Below are 19,740 nucleotides of genomic sequence, written 5' to 3'. Positions count from 1 at the left end.
TACGCATTTCATAGATACATATTTTTATTTCTTATTTTTTCGTGATAATATATGCTTGCTTGTTTATTAATTTAACTTAAAAATGCCTTTCTAGCTTACCGTAACACTTTATTTATTGTTTGCTTTACAGAATTTATTTCATAAGCTTATATCTTTGCATTTTTTGTTTATATGCTTACTGTTTTTTCTTGCATACCTTTGTTATTATTTTTTTTTTTACTTTGTAAAACTTTTTATCATATCCTTTTTAACTAATTTCACAATTTTTTTCTGTATATTCTGTGTTTATTATTTAGTATGTTAGCATGTATTTCATTATTATTTTTTGTAAATGCCTTTTGGGCGTTAATGAACAAAATAAATAAACGAACACATTTTTTATCAATACTCCTACCAGTGAAAAACAAAGAAACGACATGTTTAAGTTTATTAAATTAATCTTTTTCCAATTTGCTTTCATGATTTATTCCAACACTCCGTATCTTTTATTTACTTCGGCCATGTAAAAATCTGACGTAATGTCACCATGTTGGATTTATCTGTTTTACCTTATAACTGTGAAGCACTGCTTTATCGACAATGCGGAACGCTGTAAAAGTCAAAATTTGAGGGAATACATTTCTTATTGTTAAAATTTTTAGTTTTAGCTTGGTTTTAAGTATATTTTGTATTTTTTTTTAATTTATTTATATTTTTATTCATATAAAGATACATATTACGAAAAAACGTACCCCTAACTCTATGAGACCAAGAGCCTTTAAATTTTTAAATTTTCATCGTTCTAAATATTTTTTAAATATTCTAATATGTCTTCTAGCCCGTACTGATCATCGTGGTGTCGGATGTGACAGGGTTTAAATAACACCCTGTAGATGTGTTACTATTATTACTTTACTGTATTATTTTGCATTTATTTTTACTATCAATTAATTATCGAATTGAATTATAAAATTACAAAAAAATATTAATAACATATTGCCATGTATAACCTTTCTACATTCAATTTCTTGACAAGTATAAATTTTTATTATTATTTCGGATATTGTTTTGATTATTTTGGATATTGTTTAATATGTTTATAACCGTTTTTAATTTTTATTTAGAAGATTCCCGACTTAACATGGAGTTTTCTAACAAGTCAGGACATAAAAAAATATAATTGTGTAAATAAATAAATAAAAATCTCCTGCAATGGTTTATTCCCTTAGACAAAATCCAAACTTGTACACTTCTCCTGAAAATAAATGGCTTTCGTTTTGGAGAACTGAATATGTTCATCCAAGACATTGAACACTCTTGGGGCCACAAAAGAGAAATTGTTCTGAGTGAAAGTCGTGGGCGTTTTTGGTATAAAATCATTCAAATTTCAGGAAAACCTCGTACGAGCATTCTGATGAGATCTCCTCTTGTAACCGCATACCCAGAAATGTGTCAATGACTCTTTTTTTTATAAACGTAACTGTATTATTTTGTACATGACTAGATTTCAATTAATTAAAAAAATATACAATTATAATATTTAGTATTTACAAAGAAACGGCAACAGGTTTCTTTTACCATCATCCACAACTTTGTTTCCGGGGATTGCGAGTCATATACATATAATATATTATAAATGTATTTATTTCCTCAATAACAACGTCGGAAACATCATAAAGATAACGATCCAATAAAAAAATAATTAATTAATTAGCTGTTAACACGACCTTTTAAATAAAATTATTCTATTTTTGCTTTTTTTTACATGTAATCAACACACAATTATTTTGCAATGTACGGTAACATAATACTGTGGAAAGACGTGGAAACTAAGATAATAAACGACTTGTGAGAAAACAACGTTTACAGAGATTCCAAGAGAGATGGAGAATGTTTTTAAGATGGTAATATGGAAGTCTAGGCATTACTAGGCTAATGCCATTATTGGACTAGTGGCAATACTTATGGCTTTACTGGTTAGCAGGGCGAGCGGTGAGTTTTAAGATTGGTAAGCTGCAAAAATTCTGATAAAATGTCCATAGCATTATTATGGCACATCCAAAAATAAGGTCCATTTTTTATAAATATATAAATAATATATGTAATAATAATCCATTAAAAATGGGGATAGTTTAAAGTTCATTAATTCAATTAATCTTATTAAATGACCTTTTACTTATCTACTCTGTTGTGTCAATCAATGTTTCCGGGTGCACAATACAATTTTAGAGAAATTAACAGATTGCTTTTTTTTAACCTTACATTTGTGTTATGATTTTTTTTCCCATCGTGCAACGACGTGCACGCGGTGACTTCACGCATGCGTGTGGCGAAAGTGGGGCAAAGTGGGGGGATTTTCGGACACAGTCTGATGTATTCAAATATGATTCTACAATCCTTCTGGACTATTCTTAATTCTATGTTCCCGGTATTCTGTAATCTAAAAATAGATGAGTTATATTGAGCTACCGTTTGAGAATTTTGACAATAAAATATTGTTGTTGTTTTACTTAACCTAGGTGGTACATATAATTAAATCGACTTCAGTAGATCAGGAATATCAAACATTGATTTCATTATTTTATATAAAGTCGTAAGATCCGTCGATGTTCTTCGTTCTTGCAATTTAGTTAATTTTAGAGAGTCTAGAACTTTGTTATTATTTAATTGATTACAAGGAAAGCCTATCTTAAAATTAATATATCTAAGAAACTTAATCTGAATTCTCTAAATAGACTCTGAGAAAGTGATTTGATAAGATGACCATATTGGAGAATTATAAGCCAGTTGGCTCCTAACTAGAGATGTGTAAAAATATTTTAATGAATTTATACTATTAAAATCTATTCCGGTTCTAAGTACAAATTCTAATAATTTTAAAGCTTTGTTAGATATTTTAATAATGCGCTCTTCGAATAATAATTTCAAATCGAACAAAACACCCAGATCGCTCACGGTAGAAACATCAGTAATTTAACATGTAATTAAATAGAACATTTGCTTATATTAAGTTGCAATTTATTTTGTTGGCACCAGATGTTTAATTTGGACAAATTATGGGACAAAATGTTACAATTGTTAATGTTTTTTATATGCATAGTAATACCAATACCTACTTCTACAATGTTTTGAGTATGTCCAAATTTTCGTAGACAGGCTGGATTTCCTCGCTAGGCAGTTATTAAGGTATAATTTTGTCGCAATAGAGGGGAAAATTGGTTGGTTGGAGGAAATTGCCATTTGGTAATAAGCCCGCTGACAATTTACATTATGTACAAAATGTTTAAAAAAAAAGAATAAATAATAAGAAGGGAACATGGAAGTCTAGGCTTTTCATGGCTTATGACCTGTCATGTTGTAGGTAGATGTTTTAACAAAAGCATAATGGTTAATGTTAACACAGTGTGTAAAGTGGCCACTCAAACCAGTCAATTACCGGTCATAAACTCTGTAAATGCCTAGACTTCCATATTCCCAAAATGTTTTTCTCTTTGTTTCAAAAAATTTACACCATCTTCTACTTGTTCGAGGCAGTTAAAACACAATAACATATTACAATAGAGATGGAGAATATTTTAGAAAAGGGAATTTGGAAGAGACAATTCTGCCAAATGAAAAAAAAAATTCGTTTTAATTTAAGAATGTATTGATAATATATAATAGTAAATAATACATACAAAGATAACTTACGTGATATGTATAATATTAATATAAAATGTATAAAAGATAAACTTCCTAGAAAAATTTAACTAAAATATAATACAAAAATGAATGAAAATATACCAATTTTAAGAAAAAATTAAACAAAAACATTTTTTTTTTGCATAAATGGTGTTTTCGGCATTTCCAGCCATCGCTCGAACAGAGGTGTATACTATATAAGAATGAAAAATTGTTTTTATCAATGAAATAAATAATTTAAGCAAACAAAATAAATAAAATCATTAGAAAAATCAGTTTCAGGTTTTTTTAAACAAATTACAAGAGAGATGGGGAGCATTTTAGATACAGAAATATGGTAGTCTAGGTTGACTGGTTTAAATGACCACTTTGCACGCTGTAACATTTACCATTTTGCCTATGTTCGAACAAACATATGTTTTCAATTATTTCACCTGTTGATTTTTCGTCTGGACAAACTAAAAATCTTGTAATAAAATTAATTTAATTTTAATCTTAGTTACTCAGCACCCATGTAGTACTTTGAAAGTAAGTTAAGGCTTTCTCACAAACAAATAGGAAAAAAGTGCGAAGGAGAAAATAAAAATAATTTACCCCTTACATTTTTCAATAAAGTAGAACTCTATCCAAACTCCTGTCATCCGGATTGTCAAATATCAGGAATGTTATCTAAAAAAAATAAAATATTGGAGATGTTATAATAAGAAATAAAAAAGGGCTCTGGCGGCCGGCGCGTTTCTTCGTCAAACAAACTAACTTTGCTGGACATGTTTAAGTAAGTTGTTATGTGGTTCCGTCTGACACTCATTGGTCCGGATAATTGGAGTTTTACTGTATTTAAATCTGATAGAGGACTCGCTTTTTATTATCCTGTTCTGAAGGACTAAGTTTGCTGAATCTTAGACACTTTTCTTTAACTTACAGGAAATACCTTGATATTTGCTAATGATATAAATAACACAATAATTGTTGCAATAAATTATGTAACTAGTAATTGCAAATGATTTTATTGTCATTTGACTCAGGTTTTTACGTTGATATTGTCTGTGTAGATATACATGTGTACATGGTATATCCTGTAGGTGAAGCAAGTGAACATAATATTTTTGCTCGTGTTTATATGAAAACTTTATGTCACGCACATAATAAGCAAAGGCTATTCGAGACTTGAATACTTATTTCAATGTATTGCCTCTAGGGCTGATATTCTGAATATTTCCTACCCCCTTACTACCTTCATAGAGTTAGGGATACGTTATTATTATTTTTGTAATATGTATCTTATGAATATGATTAAATAAATAAATAGTATTGTACTTTAACATATAACAACACAGATGAAGAACATTTTTAAGGTAATATGGAAGTCTAGACATATACAGGGCTTATAACCTGTCATTGGCTGGTTTAAGTGGCCACTTTACACACCGTGTAACATTCACCATTCTCCCCATATTTGAACATCTATATTCCTTCGATTCTTTCATCTGTTGATGTTTGTGAAGTTAAAAGGCTTAAACCTTTATCTATACAGATGAGATTCATCTAATTTAATTATTTCACCTACGTACTAGGCAACGCCTAAAAATTTCATTTTTCAATTTCTATACTTCTACATGGACCAGGTGGATTTATCAACAATATTTTGCGTTTGTCCAAATTTTTGTAGATAAGGACTGGATTCAACTCCCTGGGGAGCTGTTAACATTTACATATTACAACAGAGATGAGGAACACTTCAGAGAAGGTAATATAGAATGACAGGTCATAAGCCCTGGATAAGGACTGGATTCAACTCCCTGTGAAGCTGTTAACATAAACATATTACAATAGACATGAAGAACATTTTAGATAAGGTAAAATAGAATGACAGATCATAAGCCCCGTAGATGCCTAGACTTCTTTATTACTATTCCTTTGCTATTCAATATGTTCATCAATGATATAAAAAATGATTTTCTTACTTCATCAATTTGGCTGTTTGCTGATGACACTAAAATTCTCAAACAGATTGACAGCCCTTCCGATTGTTCACTATTACAATCTGACTTATTGTCTTTTAGCACCTGGTGCTCATCCAATAATCTACATCTCAACTTAAGCAAGTGAAAGGTTATGAGATTTTTTCGTCTGGAAAATCCAATCATATACGACTACTCACTGAACGATGAAATTTTATCATCTGTGTCTAGTATACGAGATCTACGTATTATACTTGACACTAAACTTTCTTTTACAATTCATATTGAACATGTTGTCAATAAATCTTTATAACTTCTTGGATTTCTTAACAGAAGCATAGCTAACTTCAAAAATATCAATACCCTTAAAACTCTCTTCTGTTCCCTAGTTCGCCCGCACCTAGAGTATTCCTCTGTTATCTGGTCTCCATATTATGATGTTCACATCAAAAATATTGAATCAGTTCAACATCGATTTTTGAGAAAGATAGGCTGGAGGTTGGGCTTATCTGGAGACCCAAATACGTATTATGAGTTAGAAACTACCTTGAATATATATTCTCTTCAAGACCGTCGAAATAAATCCGACCTTACAGTCCTATTTAAAATTCTCAACTCAATATTTGATGCGCCTGAACGACTGAACTCAATAAAATTAAAAATCCCAACTAGAAACCTCAGACAAAACTTACTCTTTCATACCGATAACCATAGAACTAACTATGGTTTTCATTCTGCCAGTCAGTCTGCCAACAAACATACCAGTCTTGATTTCTTTGATAACATGTTGTCTTCTTTCAAACGATCACTGAATCAAATTCAATTATAAACACCTCTCTCCCGCTTCCACTCCCACAAAGTTTACTATATACCATTGAGTCTTCTCCTTTTTTAATATTAATTTTCTATGCATAAATGTGTCCATAAAAATGCCCATTGGGCGTATATATAAATAAATAAATTACCTTCTCTAAAATGTTTTTCATCTCTGTTGTAATATGTTCATGTTAACAGCTCCGCGGGGAGTTGAATCCAGTCCTTGTCTGGGAAATTTTGGACAAACTCAAAATATTGTTAGTATTAAACTAATGAGTATATTTAAGTTACCTTGTTATAACGAAGTAAACTAATTAAATACAATAAATACATTAAAGGTTCTGCTTCCATTTCAAACACTGAACTGTATACTTCATCCGTCTAGATACAGACAAAACCACATCTTAAAATCCCAATCCCAATAGATTCCGAGAGATTTCAAGCTTACCTACATTTTAAGATGTCAGAAGAAAACTTCTATGAATTACTTTAGACAGTAGAATCGTTATCAAACGCAAGAAAAACTGGATAAAACATTTAGAAGAGAATAGATATAATATAGACCTCTAATGCGATTGGCGCGTAGTGGCGCACTCAAGATACCGACCGAAGTTTCGGTCTCAAAAAAAATCGTTTCGGCCAAAATTTGGCCGAAACGTGCGGTCGGGATGTGCCGAATTACGTTCGGCTGTACTCGGATAGAAAATGAGCACAATAAGAGATATGGAATTGTTGTCCATTCAAATAATTAGTAATTGAATCATTGTCTAACATAATAAATGAAAACTAGGCTGATTTAGTGATTTGTTGACTATAATAAGTAGTTCGAAGATCTTTCGTATTTATACTTCTGTAATTTATTTTTTTATTTTATTTATTCCTACAAATACATACATGTTACAAAAAATATATAATAATAACATATCCCAAACTCTATGATGCCAAGGGCCCTGTATTGAGTTGGGATATAACATAATGGAAAGTGGAAGCACGTACATAATTAAATAAATAGCAAAAATAAAAATTAAATATTATTACATAAACATACATATCGTCTGACTAACTTGCAAAACTCCGATCTCCAGAAATAAATCATTTACAGATGGGAGAAAAAACAGCATAATTTGTTGAAATTATACTTATACTGTTTTTTCACCCTCCCGTAAATTATTTTTTTTGGAGTTTGGAGTTTTGCAAGTTAGTCAATCAATATATTTTAAAGGGCATCTAGACAACACGCTTAAAAGTATATAAAAAATAAAGCAGTCTTCTGCAATGGTCTCTTCCCTTAGACAGAATCCAGACTTATACACTCATGAAAATGGCTTTCGTTTTGTAGAACTTGGTAAGAACTTCATCCAGGACATTGAACACTCTTGGGGCCACAAAAGAGAAATTCCTCTGAGCAAACGTCGTAATTCCTTTAATAGTTGATAAGTTAAAGTTCCTGGAGCGTCCAATGAAGAACTGTTTCATTTATTTTTTATTTATTTATTTACACTATTTATCAAAATATAATTTTACGTTCACTTTGCCAAGCTAACAAGGGTACATACCCCGTTCCAAGCTAGGCAATTACATTTTAACATATTATAATAGCCAACAAATTAACAGAGAGCACAGACAAATAAAATATAAACTTATTCGTATACACATTTTGATACATATACATACACACATACACATATATACACATATATATATATATAAATATACACACACATATATACACACACATACATACATACACCCATGCGCATACACATACATACATTCATAAAAACATAGACAATTTATTTATGCGAAACTTCATGGTTGCCATCTATAAATATATATTTTTTAAATTATTCCTTATTTTTATACTTTATTTTCGACATCCAGTAAGAATCTCCAATCCGTGGCACGCATCAACTTTTCTGACTCCCTACGACCAATGTCATTAAAGAGCGAAAAACACTTAGCCTCACCCTTAACCATCGGGTTTTCCCTCAATTATGATTAATGTACATGCTATGGTTCTTAAGATTATTTTTATTTTCTACTTAAGTACCTTGAATTATATAACTTTATAAGGACATTCAATCCAAATAATCTTCACATTCGTTTGAAAATGCCCTAATAAGGCGAAACAATTGTCACGAAGTTTTAATTTATATAAGTTTATATTTGTAAAAATAAAATAAAGTGTTCAGTAGACTCAAATCAGTGTTTGATTTCTAATTATAAGTCTTTTTTTACGTAAAATGGTAGACATTTTCTCCTGTACACTCAACTCAATTTCGTTAAAATGAAATGTTGGACAAAAACGAACTAAATTTATTTATTTATTGTAATAACTTATATAGCGCCATTTTCGTAATAAAATACCTCAAGGGCGCTTTACATGGTGATTCTATTGTTAAGTTAATTTTAATTGAAGCTTTTAAATTTGTCATTTAATTAAAATAATTTATTTTGTTGTCACGTGCTACGGATTTATTCGTATGATTTAGAGAACAAGTGGGTTTTAAGTTTTTTCCGAAACATCACTTTACTTTCACAGCCTGGCACCTCTGCTGGGAGAGCATTCCATGCCATAGGGCCTGCGACCGCAAATGCGCGCTCACCAAATTTAGTGCGCTGTTTGCGTAGAGGTATAATAACTTTTCCTCTCGCCGTAGACGTAGCTGATCTAAGCGTGAGACGCCTGTCAGCTAGTTCATCTGGAATGCATAGTTCCCTTAGATATTCCGGAGCCGAGTTGTGCAGTGACTTATACAAGCGACGGTAAGTGTATTATATCTCAGAGTAATCATTCTCTAGAGAAGCCCTTAAGCTCTATTACATAACAAAGGCGTTCCAATTTTTCGGTTTGGCTTTACTTTGTTTTTTTTATTAACAACAAACGTGTTACGGACGATTTAGGTTAGTGCTTACAATTCTCAACCTAAGTACTTACGACCCGTTGCATTGCTGTAAGACGAAAATGTAGCTAACTTTGTGGTCAATAATCATAGAATGGCTTTTCTCCGTATGGGCGACTCTATTTGGTTATTATGTTAAGATTATATCCGATGGAGATTACCTAGAAGGGGACTTTAAAATAAACACAAATAACGTGTAAGAGTAAATATTTAAAAGTGAAGCATCGTCGTTCGCATTCGGTGGTGTATAGGACACTGCATTGGTACACTAAATGCAGCGTATATTGATCACGTGTCACATGAAGGTAAAGTGATCAGCCTTACGCTTCGGGTTCCAGTCCGGGAACATAAAATATTGCGGTGGAGTACCATTTTTAATAAATATATCACTCCGACCTCGAGCATGGTAGGCGAATGCGCCAAACACTACGGACTTATCCTTATTCGGGAATTTAACCTAAGAGTAGCCATGGAGTCGAAAGCACTCGTCCAGGAATGCAGTTGTGTTTCGTACGCTGAACTGTATTCTTAATCCGCCCGGACATAAACGTTGGACGGTGAAAATTGAAATTTTGATCATATTTTATTCTCCAATAATGTTTTGGTGTGGGATTCACCACTAAAAAATAAATATTGATTTTTCACGATGAAAATTTCTATGTAAGTAGTACATTCCTTCTTACAAACAAATAGTATTACCTTTATTGAAATTAATGTTAATGACATGTAATATTTCAAATGACTACTCAATAGGTCAGGGTTCTGTAGATGTTTAGTGCGTGATACTGTCTTTAGATTCTTCTTCTTTATCCTCGTCTTACTGAATGTGGAACGTCGTAGTCTCCAAGGATATCTGGCACTAAGCCTCCATTCCTCACGGTCCTGAGTCCTGAGCCAAGTGAAGGGCCGCGTTCAATAAAGACTAATTCAGAGTGTCCGGTGGAAAATTTAATATTTCAATCTTAAAAAACTAATTGCAGGTACTGCGGATTTTTTTATTTGCCATAGATTGTTGATCGGAAAAGACGCGTGCGTTCACTATCGAGGCCTATATAACGAGCAATTTTTCGCTTACTGCAGCTGGGCGTAAGTTCTGTAATCGTTACAATATTCGCCTAACAAGTGAAGCGCCTTAAATATAGTTAATTGAAAATTGGGTAACCAGATTTAGAGCTTCGGAGCCACAAAGAGACGTTGTCACTCGTTATATTCCTGATGATGTACTACATCCAAGTTGTCTGTCAATTTTTAGAATGAAGATTTTTTTAAATCTGCAGACACCGAGTTACCTCTAAAGGACACATGTGAAAATAGATTTGAGGTTTTTTTCTTGTAGAAACTTTGGTGATGTATACGAGTACTTTAGAGATATATCTATACATAATATGTATTTATATCGTATGAGTTTGTCGTCATTTACCAATAATATCGACAAATAAAAAGTCGTCAATGTGTGCAATTTCACGGTTTTAAATTATTTACTTCTGAAACAGCACGCATTCTGAATCTAGTCAAATAATTTAAATAGTTTTTTTTTACATTCTTTATTACTTTAATTTAAGATGCCCACTTTTTCAATGCAAGGTACTCGCATTACGAAACCATTTTGTGTGCAAGAGGTGTTAGCGTCGACTCTAAAGTTTTCCCAGGCTTAGTACCAAAATTACTCATTTTCCTATTGACTATTGGCCAATAACACGTGACAAGCCCAGTAAGAAAACAAACCTCATCGTATTTAGTTAACATTTATTTCAGTATCCGAATCTTATCTCAGAAGGTGGGAGACATGACAGCCAGCCAGTCAAATAGAAGGAACTGTATTAGTCAATCCTTCAATACTAGACAAACAATGCACGTTGTTTCAAGGATTTGTTCTGCAAAGCAAATATTGGGATTCTATATAACCTAGAGAAGGTGCTGGGAATAGTCAGTATGAGTTGTGTGAAAATTCGGTGAACGAGCTGTATGCTCATTGTTAGAACAATGAAAAGCTTTTACTTGTTAGCTGTTTTCTTTGTTGCAGGTAATGTTAAAAGAGCTTTGTAAAACTTTGAGCTTTGTTTAAGTGAAAAAAATGTGCCTTAGTGATATTTGATTTTTAATATCTACGTTATTTTTATCATATGAAAAAAAAATCCGTGTAACCATCTGAATTCGACGTATCTTCCTTGAGTAATTGATAGTATGATGGAAAAATATGTTCTTTCGCGTGTGACTCGCATGTGATTATAATATACACTTCTTTTTCTTCTTCGTGTAGACCTTGCGGGCTGTTTCTCAAGGAGGATTAGCCTCCTGAGAAGTCGATTCCCAACTGACGATCCATCTCTTTGGTGGTCTCCCTGGGGGTCGTCTACCTTGGGATTAGCCGTGCGATGCAATGTGAGGGAGTCTAGGTGGCTCTATTCTCCTCACATGTGCATACTCCGTTGCCTTCCCCACCTAACCACATCTTCGATCTCACTACATATTTATATAAATATTCTATGTTCTTCAATTATTCAAAAACTTTTTCAAATGTGTTATTTGATAAAATTTCGTGATTCGGACAATTTTTATACGGTTTGGAATGCGTTAATAAAGAATATAAAAATATATCAGTTTGAACTCTAAATAATTCAATAATAAAGTGAAACTTCCGTCTTGTAATGGCAAAGAGGCTAGCCTCACGCATGCAGGGTTTCGGGTTCGATTTCCTTTGGGATTACAAAAATTCAATCTGAGTTTACTCAAGCCAAGAAGCTCTATGCTCTGATTCAGCGCTGTTTTTGTTTCTTTTGAGCTTTTATGGCGCAAAAGTAAATAATGGATAAAATTAATATAAAGTTTAAAAAAGTAACGTAATAAACCTCCAAGTCCTTACAAATATAATGTTTACGTATTTGTTGTATCCGTAGGATTAATTGATAAGCGAATAGAAATTTTATCTTTAAAAATAGAAAGATGAGACTTTTTTAGTAAGCAAATACTTATTTTGAGAAAAAAAAATATTGAATAGAGATAAAGCTTAAAAATTACTTTTTACTTGGGTTCAGGACAAAAAAAAATGTTTGAAATACCCAAAATCAAGAACAAGCAAATCCACCGACTGTGTTCCTATGGACGACTAAGTTTTACAAGGGAATATTAGGCTAATTTTTATCGTTGGCTGATAATAATTATTGTATTCGATTCCAACTTCTTTGAATTATAAAACTTGCGTGTTTCCTTATTATTTATACAAAAATCATAATATTCCGTAAAAATAGTAAAATGACGGATAGATAATAAAAATTTTAAAAAGAAAAATTACTTGGCGGCTCCAGGTGTCTTATATCAATGTAAAAATATATATTTCTCAGTGATAAAATAAGTTAAGAGTTCAATTATCGAAACTAAATATAATAAACCTACAAAAACCGTTGGGTGTTTTAAAAGGTTTCATATGATTTTTTTTTTCAATCGTATTAACCAATCGTCAATTATGAACTAACTTTGTCAAGGTTTTGTGAAAATATATAATTAGTTTGAAAAGGTTTCAACAGATGTCGCGGTTTATTTTAAAAGGGAATACATTTATTTGGATGCATTAAAAAATTGTTTAAAAATAAGCACTAATTTCTTTTTAGTAATTATTGGAATATTATCACAATAGCATAAATAATAAATGGACCAAAATAACTTATTAAGTCTGAGAAAATGGATGCTATTTTTAAATTTATAATAATATTATTGTTAATGTAGATAAATAAAAAACACGGAAAAATAAATAAATCATAAGGTTTTCCCTCTCCGTAATAATAAATTTCAATAAAAATATATTTTCAATTTATTTCAACACAGAGGGAAAACATTATTGAGAAGGGAATATTGACTTCGCAAAGTCAAAATCAACAGATGGAAAGGTTGAGGAAATATGGATGTTGAAACATGGGCAGAATGGTGAATATTACACAGTGTCTAAAGTGGCCACTTAAACCAGCTAATGACAGGTCATATGCCCTGTAAATGCCTACAGTGAAAGCATCCACCCCTTTCCCGAAACTGTTTATAAAGACTCGAGTCTTTCTTAAGTTTCGCATATCAATATCATGTTTTTAACTAATTAAGCGAAAATTTAATATTTCTTTACAATCAAACCGTGGAAATAACAAAACAAAGAAACTTCCAAAGCTTTCATTGTACCCCTAACTGCAGTATTGTCAATTTGTGATCAATCAAATACACATGGTCAGCATAATCACCTTTTTCTAATTTCCCAGTATGACAGTGAAGGAATATAGTGTTAGTTCCGAATTGAGACCGCGGCCGCACGCTCCAAATGCCTAGACATCCATATTCCCCTCTCAATAATGTTTTCCCTCTCTGTTGAAATAAATTTAAATATGAATAACTCGCTAGGGAGGAAATCCAGCCAGTCTGCAAGCATTTGGACACAATCAAACATTGTTGATTTGTAAATAACTCACGATCGGAAAATGGGTCCAGATGGTTGGACATACTCAAACATTGTTGAAAAATATATTTGTTCAAAAACGTTATTTACTGTTGTTGCAATACAAATACATTTTCTCTTTTTATACCTTCTTCCAAACGTGGCGGCTTCCGTGGTGTAGTGGTCAAGACGCTTGACTCACACACGGAAGGTTCCGGGTTCGATTCCCAGTGAGAACACAAAAATCAAATGTGATTTTTCTTAAGCCTGGGTGTTCTGTGATGTAATTAACCACTGTAATTGGGCTTCCTGGCCTGTTGTGGTGCAAAAAAAAAAAACAAAACATTCTCGTGGACGTAGAAAACACTAAATACGCGAGATAAACGTGTTTTCTACGGCCGCGAGATCGGTTCAGAATGGCACCGCTGAAATCGTTTTTATTTTTTGTTTCAGTATTTCTTCTTTTACCCATAGTCCGTAAAAATATTAATGGGTTTTTTTTCGATTTCAGCGAAATGCAGTCATCTGCGAGTCCCGAGAGATGTGTCAGAGCTGTTTAACTTAAAACACGGAGTACAGACCAGACCCGCCCCCGTATACTGGCAACCGCAGGACAACTCTCAAGGGTACGACTATCCCCGTCCGGGCATATCCACTCGGCCCATCTACAGGGACCCGGAGCCTGTCATCCCGGACACTGTCTCGGTACGGCCTAGACCGGTGTACCCCATCGTAGTCCAGAGACCTTATCCAGTTCCCGATCAAGGATATATACCGAGACCTACCTACGTGCCCCAGAATACTAACGGATACAACTATCAAAACGACTTGAACAGATTTCTACCATCCGAAAAAATCCTCTGGCCTCTTTTCAACAAAATAGCCGGCGTGTTCTCAGGAAACGGACAGTTTCCAAACTACCACGGAACGAATTCAATCGGATACCCGGGAGGAAACAATATATTCCCACAATACCCCGGCAATTATCCCGGCAATTATCCGGGCAAATTTCCTTTCTTAAATGAACTGTTTCCCAACAATTACAATTACCAACGGATTGAAACCCCCGTGCCCGCGCCTTCAGTCTATACTGGAAGCAACAATGGTTTCGTGAACATCCAGCAGCCTGGACTGAGCAGTATAGGAGACTCAGTGGTGGTGGATGCGGTACCGGCTCCCGCCCCTGCGCCTCAAGAAGGAGAAGGGTATTCCTACCCTAATCCCAATGAACTTAGGCCACCACTGGAACTTCCTGACGGACTTCAATTCAGAGCCCAGCCGAAAGATGATAATAATAGCCAATAAAACAGTAATCAATATTTTATTTCAGAGTAAATATTCATAGGCATGTTTTGAAGGTAAAACTCTTAGGTTTTACAACGGATTCAATGTCTTTTAATGCTTGTATTTTTTACATTTGGATTTTTAAAAAATCCTATGTTTTGTAGGTTGTATCTGAGAAATATGCAAAAATATAATAACAACATTCCAGAAAATAACAGTATTGGCTTTATTAAACAAAAATTTTCAATACCTAGTCCATTTTATATTTTGATCTTGTCTTCATTGTATTATTTATACGAAAAATAAAAGACAGTAGTCGCTGTAATCGTTTATTTATTTCAAAATCAAAAAAAAAAACAAGATTACCCAAAAATCTATAAACCACCGATAGCTGCATAGCAGAAATCTAAAAAAATACTTAAAAATAACTTAACATAACGATATTTTATCAATAAACTCTACATTTGGTTTGTTACAAGTAAACATTTTTATTTTATCACTTTTTTAATCATTTGGCCCTAACTAATATCTGTGCAATATTTAAAAATATTTTTTTATTTAAACGCAAAACAAATCCACAAATTCTAATGCAAATTGGTTCTTAATTTAAATATACAGGTTCTGCTTTTTCAAATTTTATTATTATTTAATAGGCAATTTTAGGCGAGCAATTGTCTGAATTTGTAGTATAAGCACGTAGTGAAAGGGCGCAAGGAACCATATGGCCTAGAATTTGCCAGTATGGGTTGAGAAGTGCACTTTTCCATCAGAATCCACTGTTGACGATGATCCTGAGAAAACACCATTGCCTCCGGTAGACGTTCCCGATACTCCTATGCCCGATACTCCTCCATCATCTCCGAATCGATTGAACAATCTGAAAATAAATAAAAATATAATTAAAGTTTAAAAAACTGAATTTTAGATGGTGGTTCGATCCTATAGACTGACTCTCTATGGAATTTATTAAGTGAATATTACGCAATGACAAGTCATAACTGAACTATTATCACTAATAAAATTTAGAATACCCAGGTTTAATAGTAGACTCAATCATCTTTTTTCAACATCTCTTCAACAATCGAATCTGGGTAAAAATTAATACATTTATAGAGTATGCTCGTCATATGATAAAAAAAATTGCGCGATAGATCATTTAAACGAAAGAAAATACCGTTTTAAAAAATATATCAAAATTGCGATAGAGACGTCATAAGTGTACTATTTTTTTATCGATTAACTTATTAGTATTAATTATTTTATTATTAATTACATATATGTACGCGAAAGTATGTGCATTAGTTTATGCGTATATGTTCATGTGTGTATTTATGTGTATATATACATATATATGCATGTTCATGTGTGTATATGTATATATATATATATATGGATGTGTATGTCTATGTGTATGTATATGTATGTAATTTGTATGTGTACATTTAAATACATTTTTTTTCATTGTTTTATATTTACTTACTATTTCTTCTTCCTCTCTTGCTTCCCTATTTTCACATCCCACCCCTAACGAACGAACCCCTAGCGAAACTACGTTTTGTTTTTTTATATTTTTGTTCCTACATGAAACCCATAATTGGTCTTGGTATTTGTTGTAATTCTTTATGTATTGTTTATTACCATGACTGTGTTGGTTTTAAAATAAATAAATAAAAATAAAATAAGCTCTGCCTTCTTAAGTAGGTTTTTACACACATTTTTTTTTCTTAGTAAAAATACACAAAATAAAGTATTTTGAAAAAATCTCTCTTCCCCTATCTACACTCTTTTGCTTGTTTATTTTACCGATTGGTATTATAGACTGAAAATGCTCGCTAGACGGTTAAAGCGTTAAATTGGTCAGACTTATCTGACCAATTAACACTGAGAATTAGTTTTTTTTTTATTTTGATAAAATATTTAAAAATCCACCTTGATTAAACATAAATTAAAAGATTTTACTCATTTAGATTAGAACTTAATTATTTTGAAGTTGACATGTAGTTTATTCATTTTTTTTTTTTTGGTTATAATTTATTTGTTTTTTTTATTTTTATTTAATATGTTTTAAAAGTAACAAAGTTTACAAAGGGAATACATGATGAGACAAAAGTACAAATAAAAAAATAAAAAAGAACACCACAATAAAATAAAATAATACCTCATGTGCATAGTGTAAATTAAGGATTAGATTCAGATTATATTTTAATTACTAAGATTAATTTCTAATTCTTTGTAGATTAAGTATTGAATTGCCTAGTGGTGTAATAGTCAGCGCATTTGCTTACCATGCAAGAAGTTTCGGGTTAGAATCCCAGTATGGTTGATGTAAAATATTTATTTAAAATAAAAATTTTACACTAGTATATTTTCATAGTCTCTGGACTGGCATCTGAAGCGTAGGTGAAACTAATCATCTTTTGTTCGTGTAAGATCAAAATACGCTGCGGTTGGTGTACTAATGCAATGCTCTATGCACCATAAGGAGCGGAAAGTAAAGGTGATAGCGATAATATTGATTTATATAATCACATAAATAACTAGGTGAAACCGGTACATTTATTTGGTTTTGTGAACATGAATTCGATGGGTTTCGTGCTTGACCTACAGCGGCTATATTTTGTACACGAAAAATCGGAACATCTCAAAATTATTATTCGAAACATTTTTCAGAATCAATGGTACGCACCGCCGTTAAATATTATTTATTATTTGTAAACAATCAGGCGATGTCAACATGTCAGGTATGACGGTTTGTTGACTTGGGCAATATAAAAACTGGTTGCGAGAGAACCAGCCACGTCGTGGAATAATGACATAATGGTCAGATTAGGATATTCCTCACTATGATAATTTGCGGTTAGTTGTCACAAACACGAACTATAAATAATAAAATGGAGCCTCTGAGGTCGAAAAACAATGTTTTCTTCGAACAAGGTATCGTCAATGTCGTCAACAAATGATTTGGTCATTTGAAAAACCCCGTAAGTCAGGGTTTCGGCGGATTTGACTTTTTTTAAATTCGGTTGCTTTTTCTTAAAACGCATGTCGTTCCGTAAGAATCCACGTAATTTTAGTCACACAAATTGATCATGGTCGACTTGCCAGTCAATGGCCATAACCCACAAGTCACTGTCATGTTATTACTTCACTGAACGCAATTGACAATTGACATTGTGAGTACTCCGTATGTGATTTTTAACTTGTTATCTGCTAAAATAAATAATTATTATAATAACAGGGCCGCGATTATGAACGGCTATCTTCATCTGTATATTTGAGACGGTATAAACTAATATCGATATATATGCACGAAAGTGTAAATATTTTTTTGAAAATTTAAAGTTTCTTCGTCGGTGACCGGTAATTTAACATGTTAAGAAAAAAAATGCAAACATATTATATTTTTCATACAAAAAACTTGATTTTACTTTGTAGATAAATTTAAAGATAATTTTTATCTTCCCATCATAATCGAGGCCCAGGAAGATATTAAAATGTGCGCAGAAGCTGATGACCGTATAAAAATATATAGGAGTCGTATCTTTATGGGAACGGCAGAGCTAATTTCTTTTTTTTTGAGAAACTGTACGCAGTCATTAAATTATGCCAGAAGGACCCAAAAGTAGGAGGTAACAAACAAAACAAATAAACAAACCATCATGCCACTTCCACATAGGGGTAGGCAGAGAGAATAGAACGCCATATCACTCTGTCTTTGCATACAGACCTCGCTTCCTCTACATTCATACATCTTCTCATGCACGCACGCCGATTAATCCTACTCTTGACACGTCCATCTTCAATTATTTGATAAACTTGATCGTGCCATGTTTTTCTCATTCTTCCTCGTCATCTGCATCCATCAACATTCACATCGTAGATTTTTTTATCCGTTCTTTCGCTGTCCATTTTTTTATTTTTTTATTTTATTTTTAAAGGAATAACCCGCTAAGCCTCTATTTCAGAAGCTTGTCAGCAGGTAGGAAAGAAAGGATATGGAAGGAAGCTGTGAAAAATACACCACATCACCCAGATCAATTGAGAAAAAATCTTTATTGGATTCCTTTCTTGCAACTGGCGGGAATCGAACCCGCGACGCCAGTTTCACAGTTAGCCGTTTAACCAACCGCGCCACGGCGCTGTCAATTATTGTGCGCATTCACAACTATAACGACAATACTCCTGCAGTATATGCTTATCATCAAGGAACTGGAAAGAAAGGTCTTAATGATGTCACCTTACATATATGTTACAGAAAATGGCAGCTTTCGAAATGAACTGGAAGTGCAGCTAGGAGTAGCAGGTGCCCTGTCAACAGTATGAAGGCTGTCTGGAGATCGCATTACTCAGTGACAACCAAATGCCACCTATATAACACTTACATAATACCTATTCTCCTCTACAGATGCGAATCATGGTACCTCACCAAGGCTCAAAATACTGAGCTTTGAGCATAAGTGTCTCAAAAGATTTTTAGGTGAGCGGTGGTTTGACTTTGTAAGGAATAAAATAATTATATAACTGTTATCAAGCGGAGGCGATACGGTTGGCTTAGCCATGTACTGCAAATGCCTCCTGAGAACCCTAACCGCGCTTGCCTACTTTACAAGGCATCAGGTTCTCGATGTCCTGGACATCCGCTGCTGACTGATCGTCGGCAGTTTATGTTAGAACTACGGGACGCGAACCTGACTTGGAAGAA

General features: G+C 32.9%; 2 protein-coding genes across 2 annotated transcripts in view; one reads left to right on the top strand and one right to left on the bottom strand.

Moving 5' to 3' along the window:
- The first annotated feature begins 11,240 nt into the window (after window positions 1-11,240).
- Window positions 11,241-15,363, top strand: LOC148273565 (uncharacterized). The gene is made up of 2 exons (XM_088238522.1): window positions 11,241-11,363; window positions 14,266-15,363. The coding sequence occupies exons 1-2, from the start codon at window positions 11,306-11,308 to the stop codon at window positions 15,057-15,059; spliced, it is 852 nt and encodes a 283-aa protein (XP_088094648.1). The 5' UTR covers window positions 11,241-11,305; the 3' UTR covers window positions 15,060-15,363.
- The window catches only part of LOC148273564 (uncharacterized), a 28,969-nt gene continuing 24,583 nt past the window's right edge, over window positions 15,355-19,740 (bottom strand). Inside the window, exon 4 of the mRNA XM_088238523.1 lies at window positions 15,355-15,915. Coding sequence (XP_088094649.1) covers window positions 15,765-15,915 — 151 coding nt within the window. The 3' untranslated portion in view covers window positions 15,355-15,764. The remainder of the gene's footprint in view (window positions 15,916-19,740) is intronic.

The sequence above is a fragment of the Micrasema longulum genome, unplaced genomic scaffold (assembly GCF_059751315.1).
Source record: "Micrasema longulum isolate JH-2025_06_02 unplaced genomic scaffold, ASM5975131v1 h1tg001914l, whole genome shotgun sequence".
NCBI lineage: Eukaryota > Metazoa > Arthropoda > Insecta > Trichoptera > Brachycentridae > Micrasema > Micrasema longulum.
Note: the sequence above shows the minus strand (reverse complement) of the source record. Positions and strands in the feature narration are given on the sequence as shown.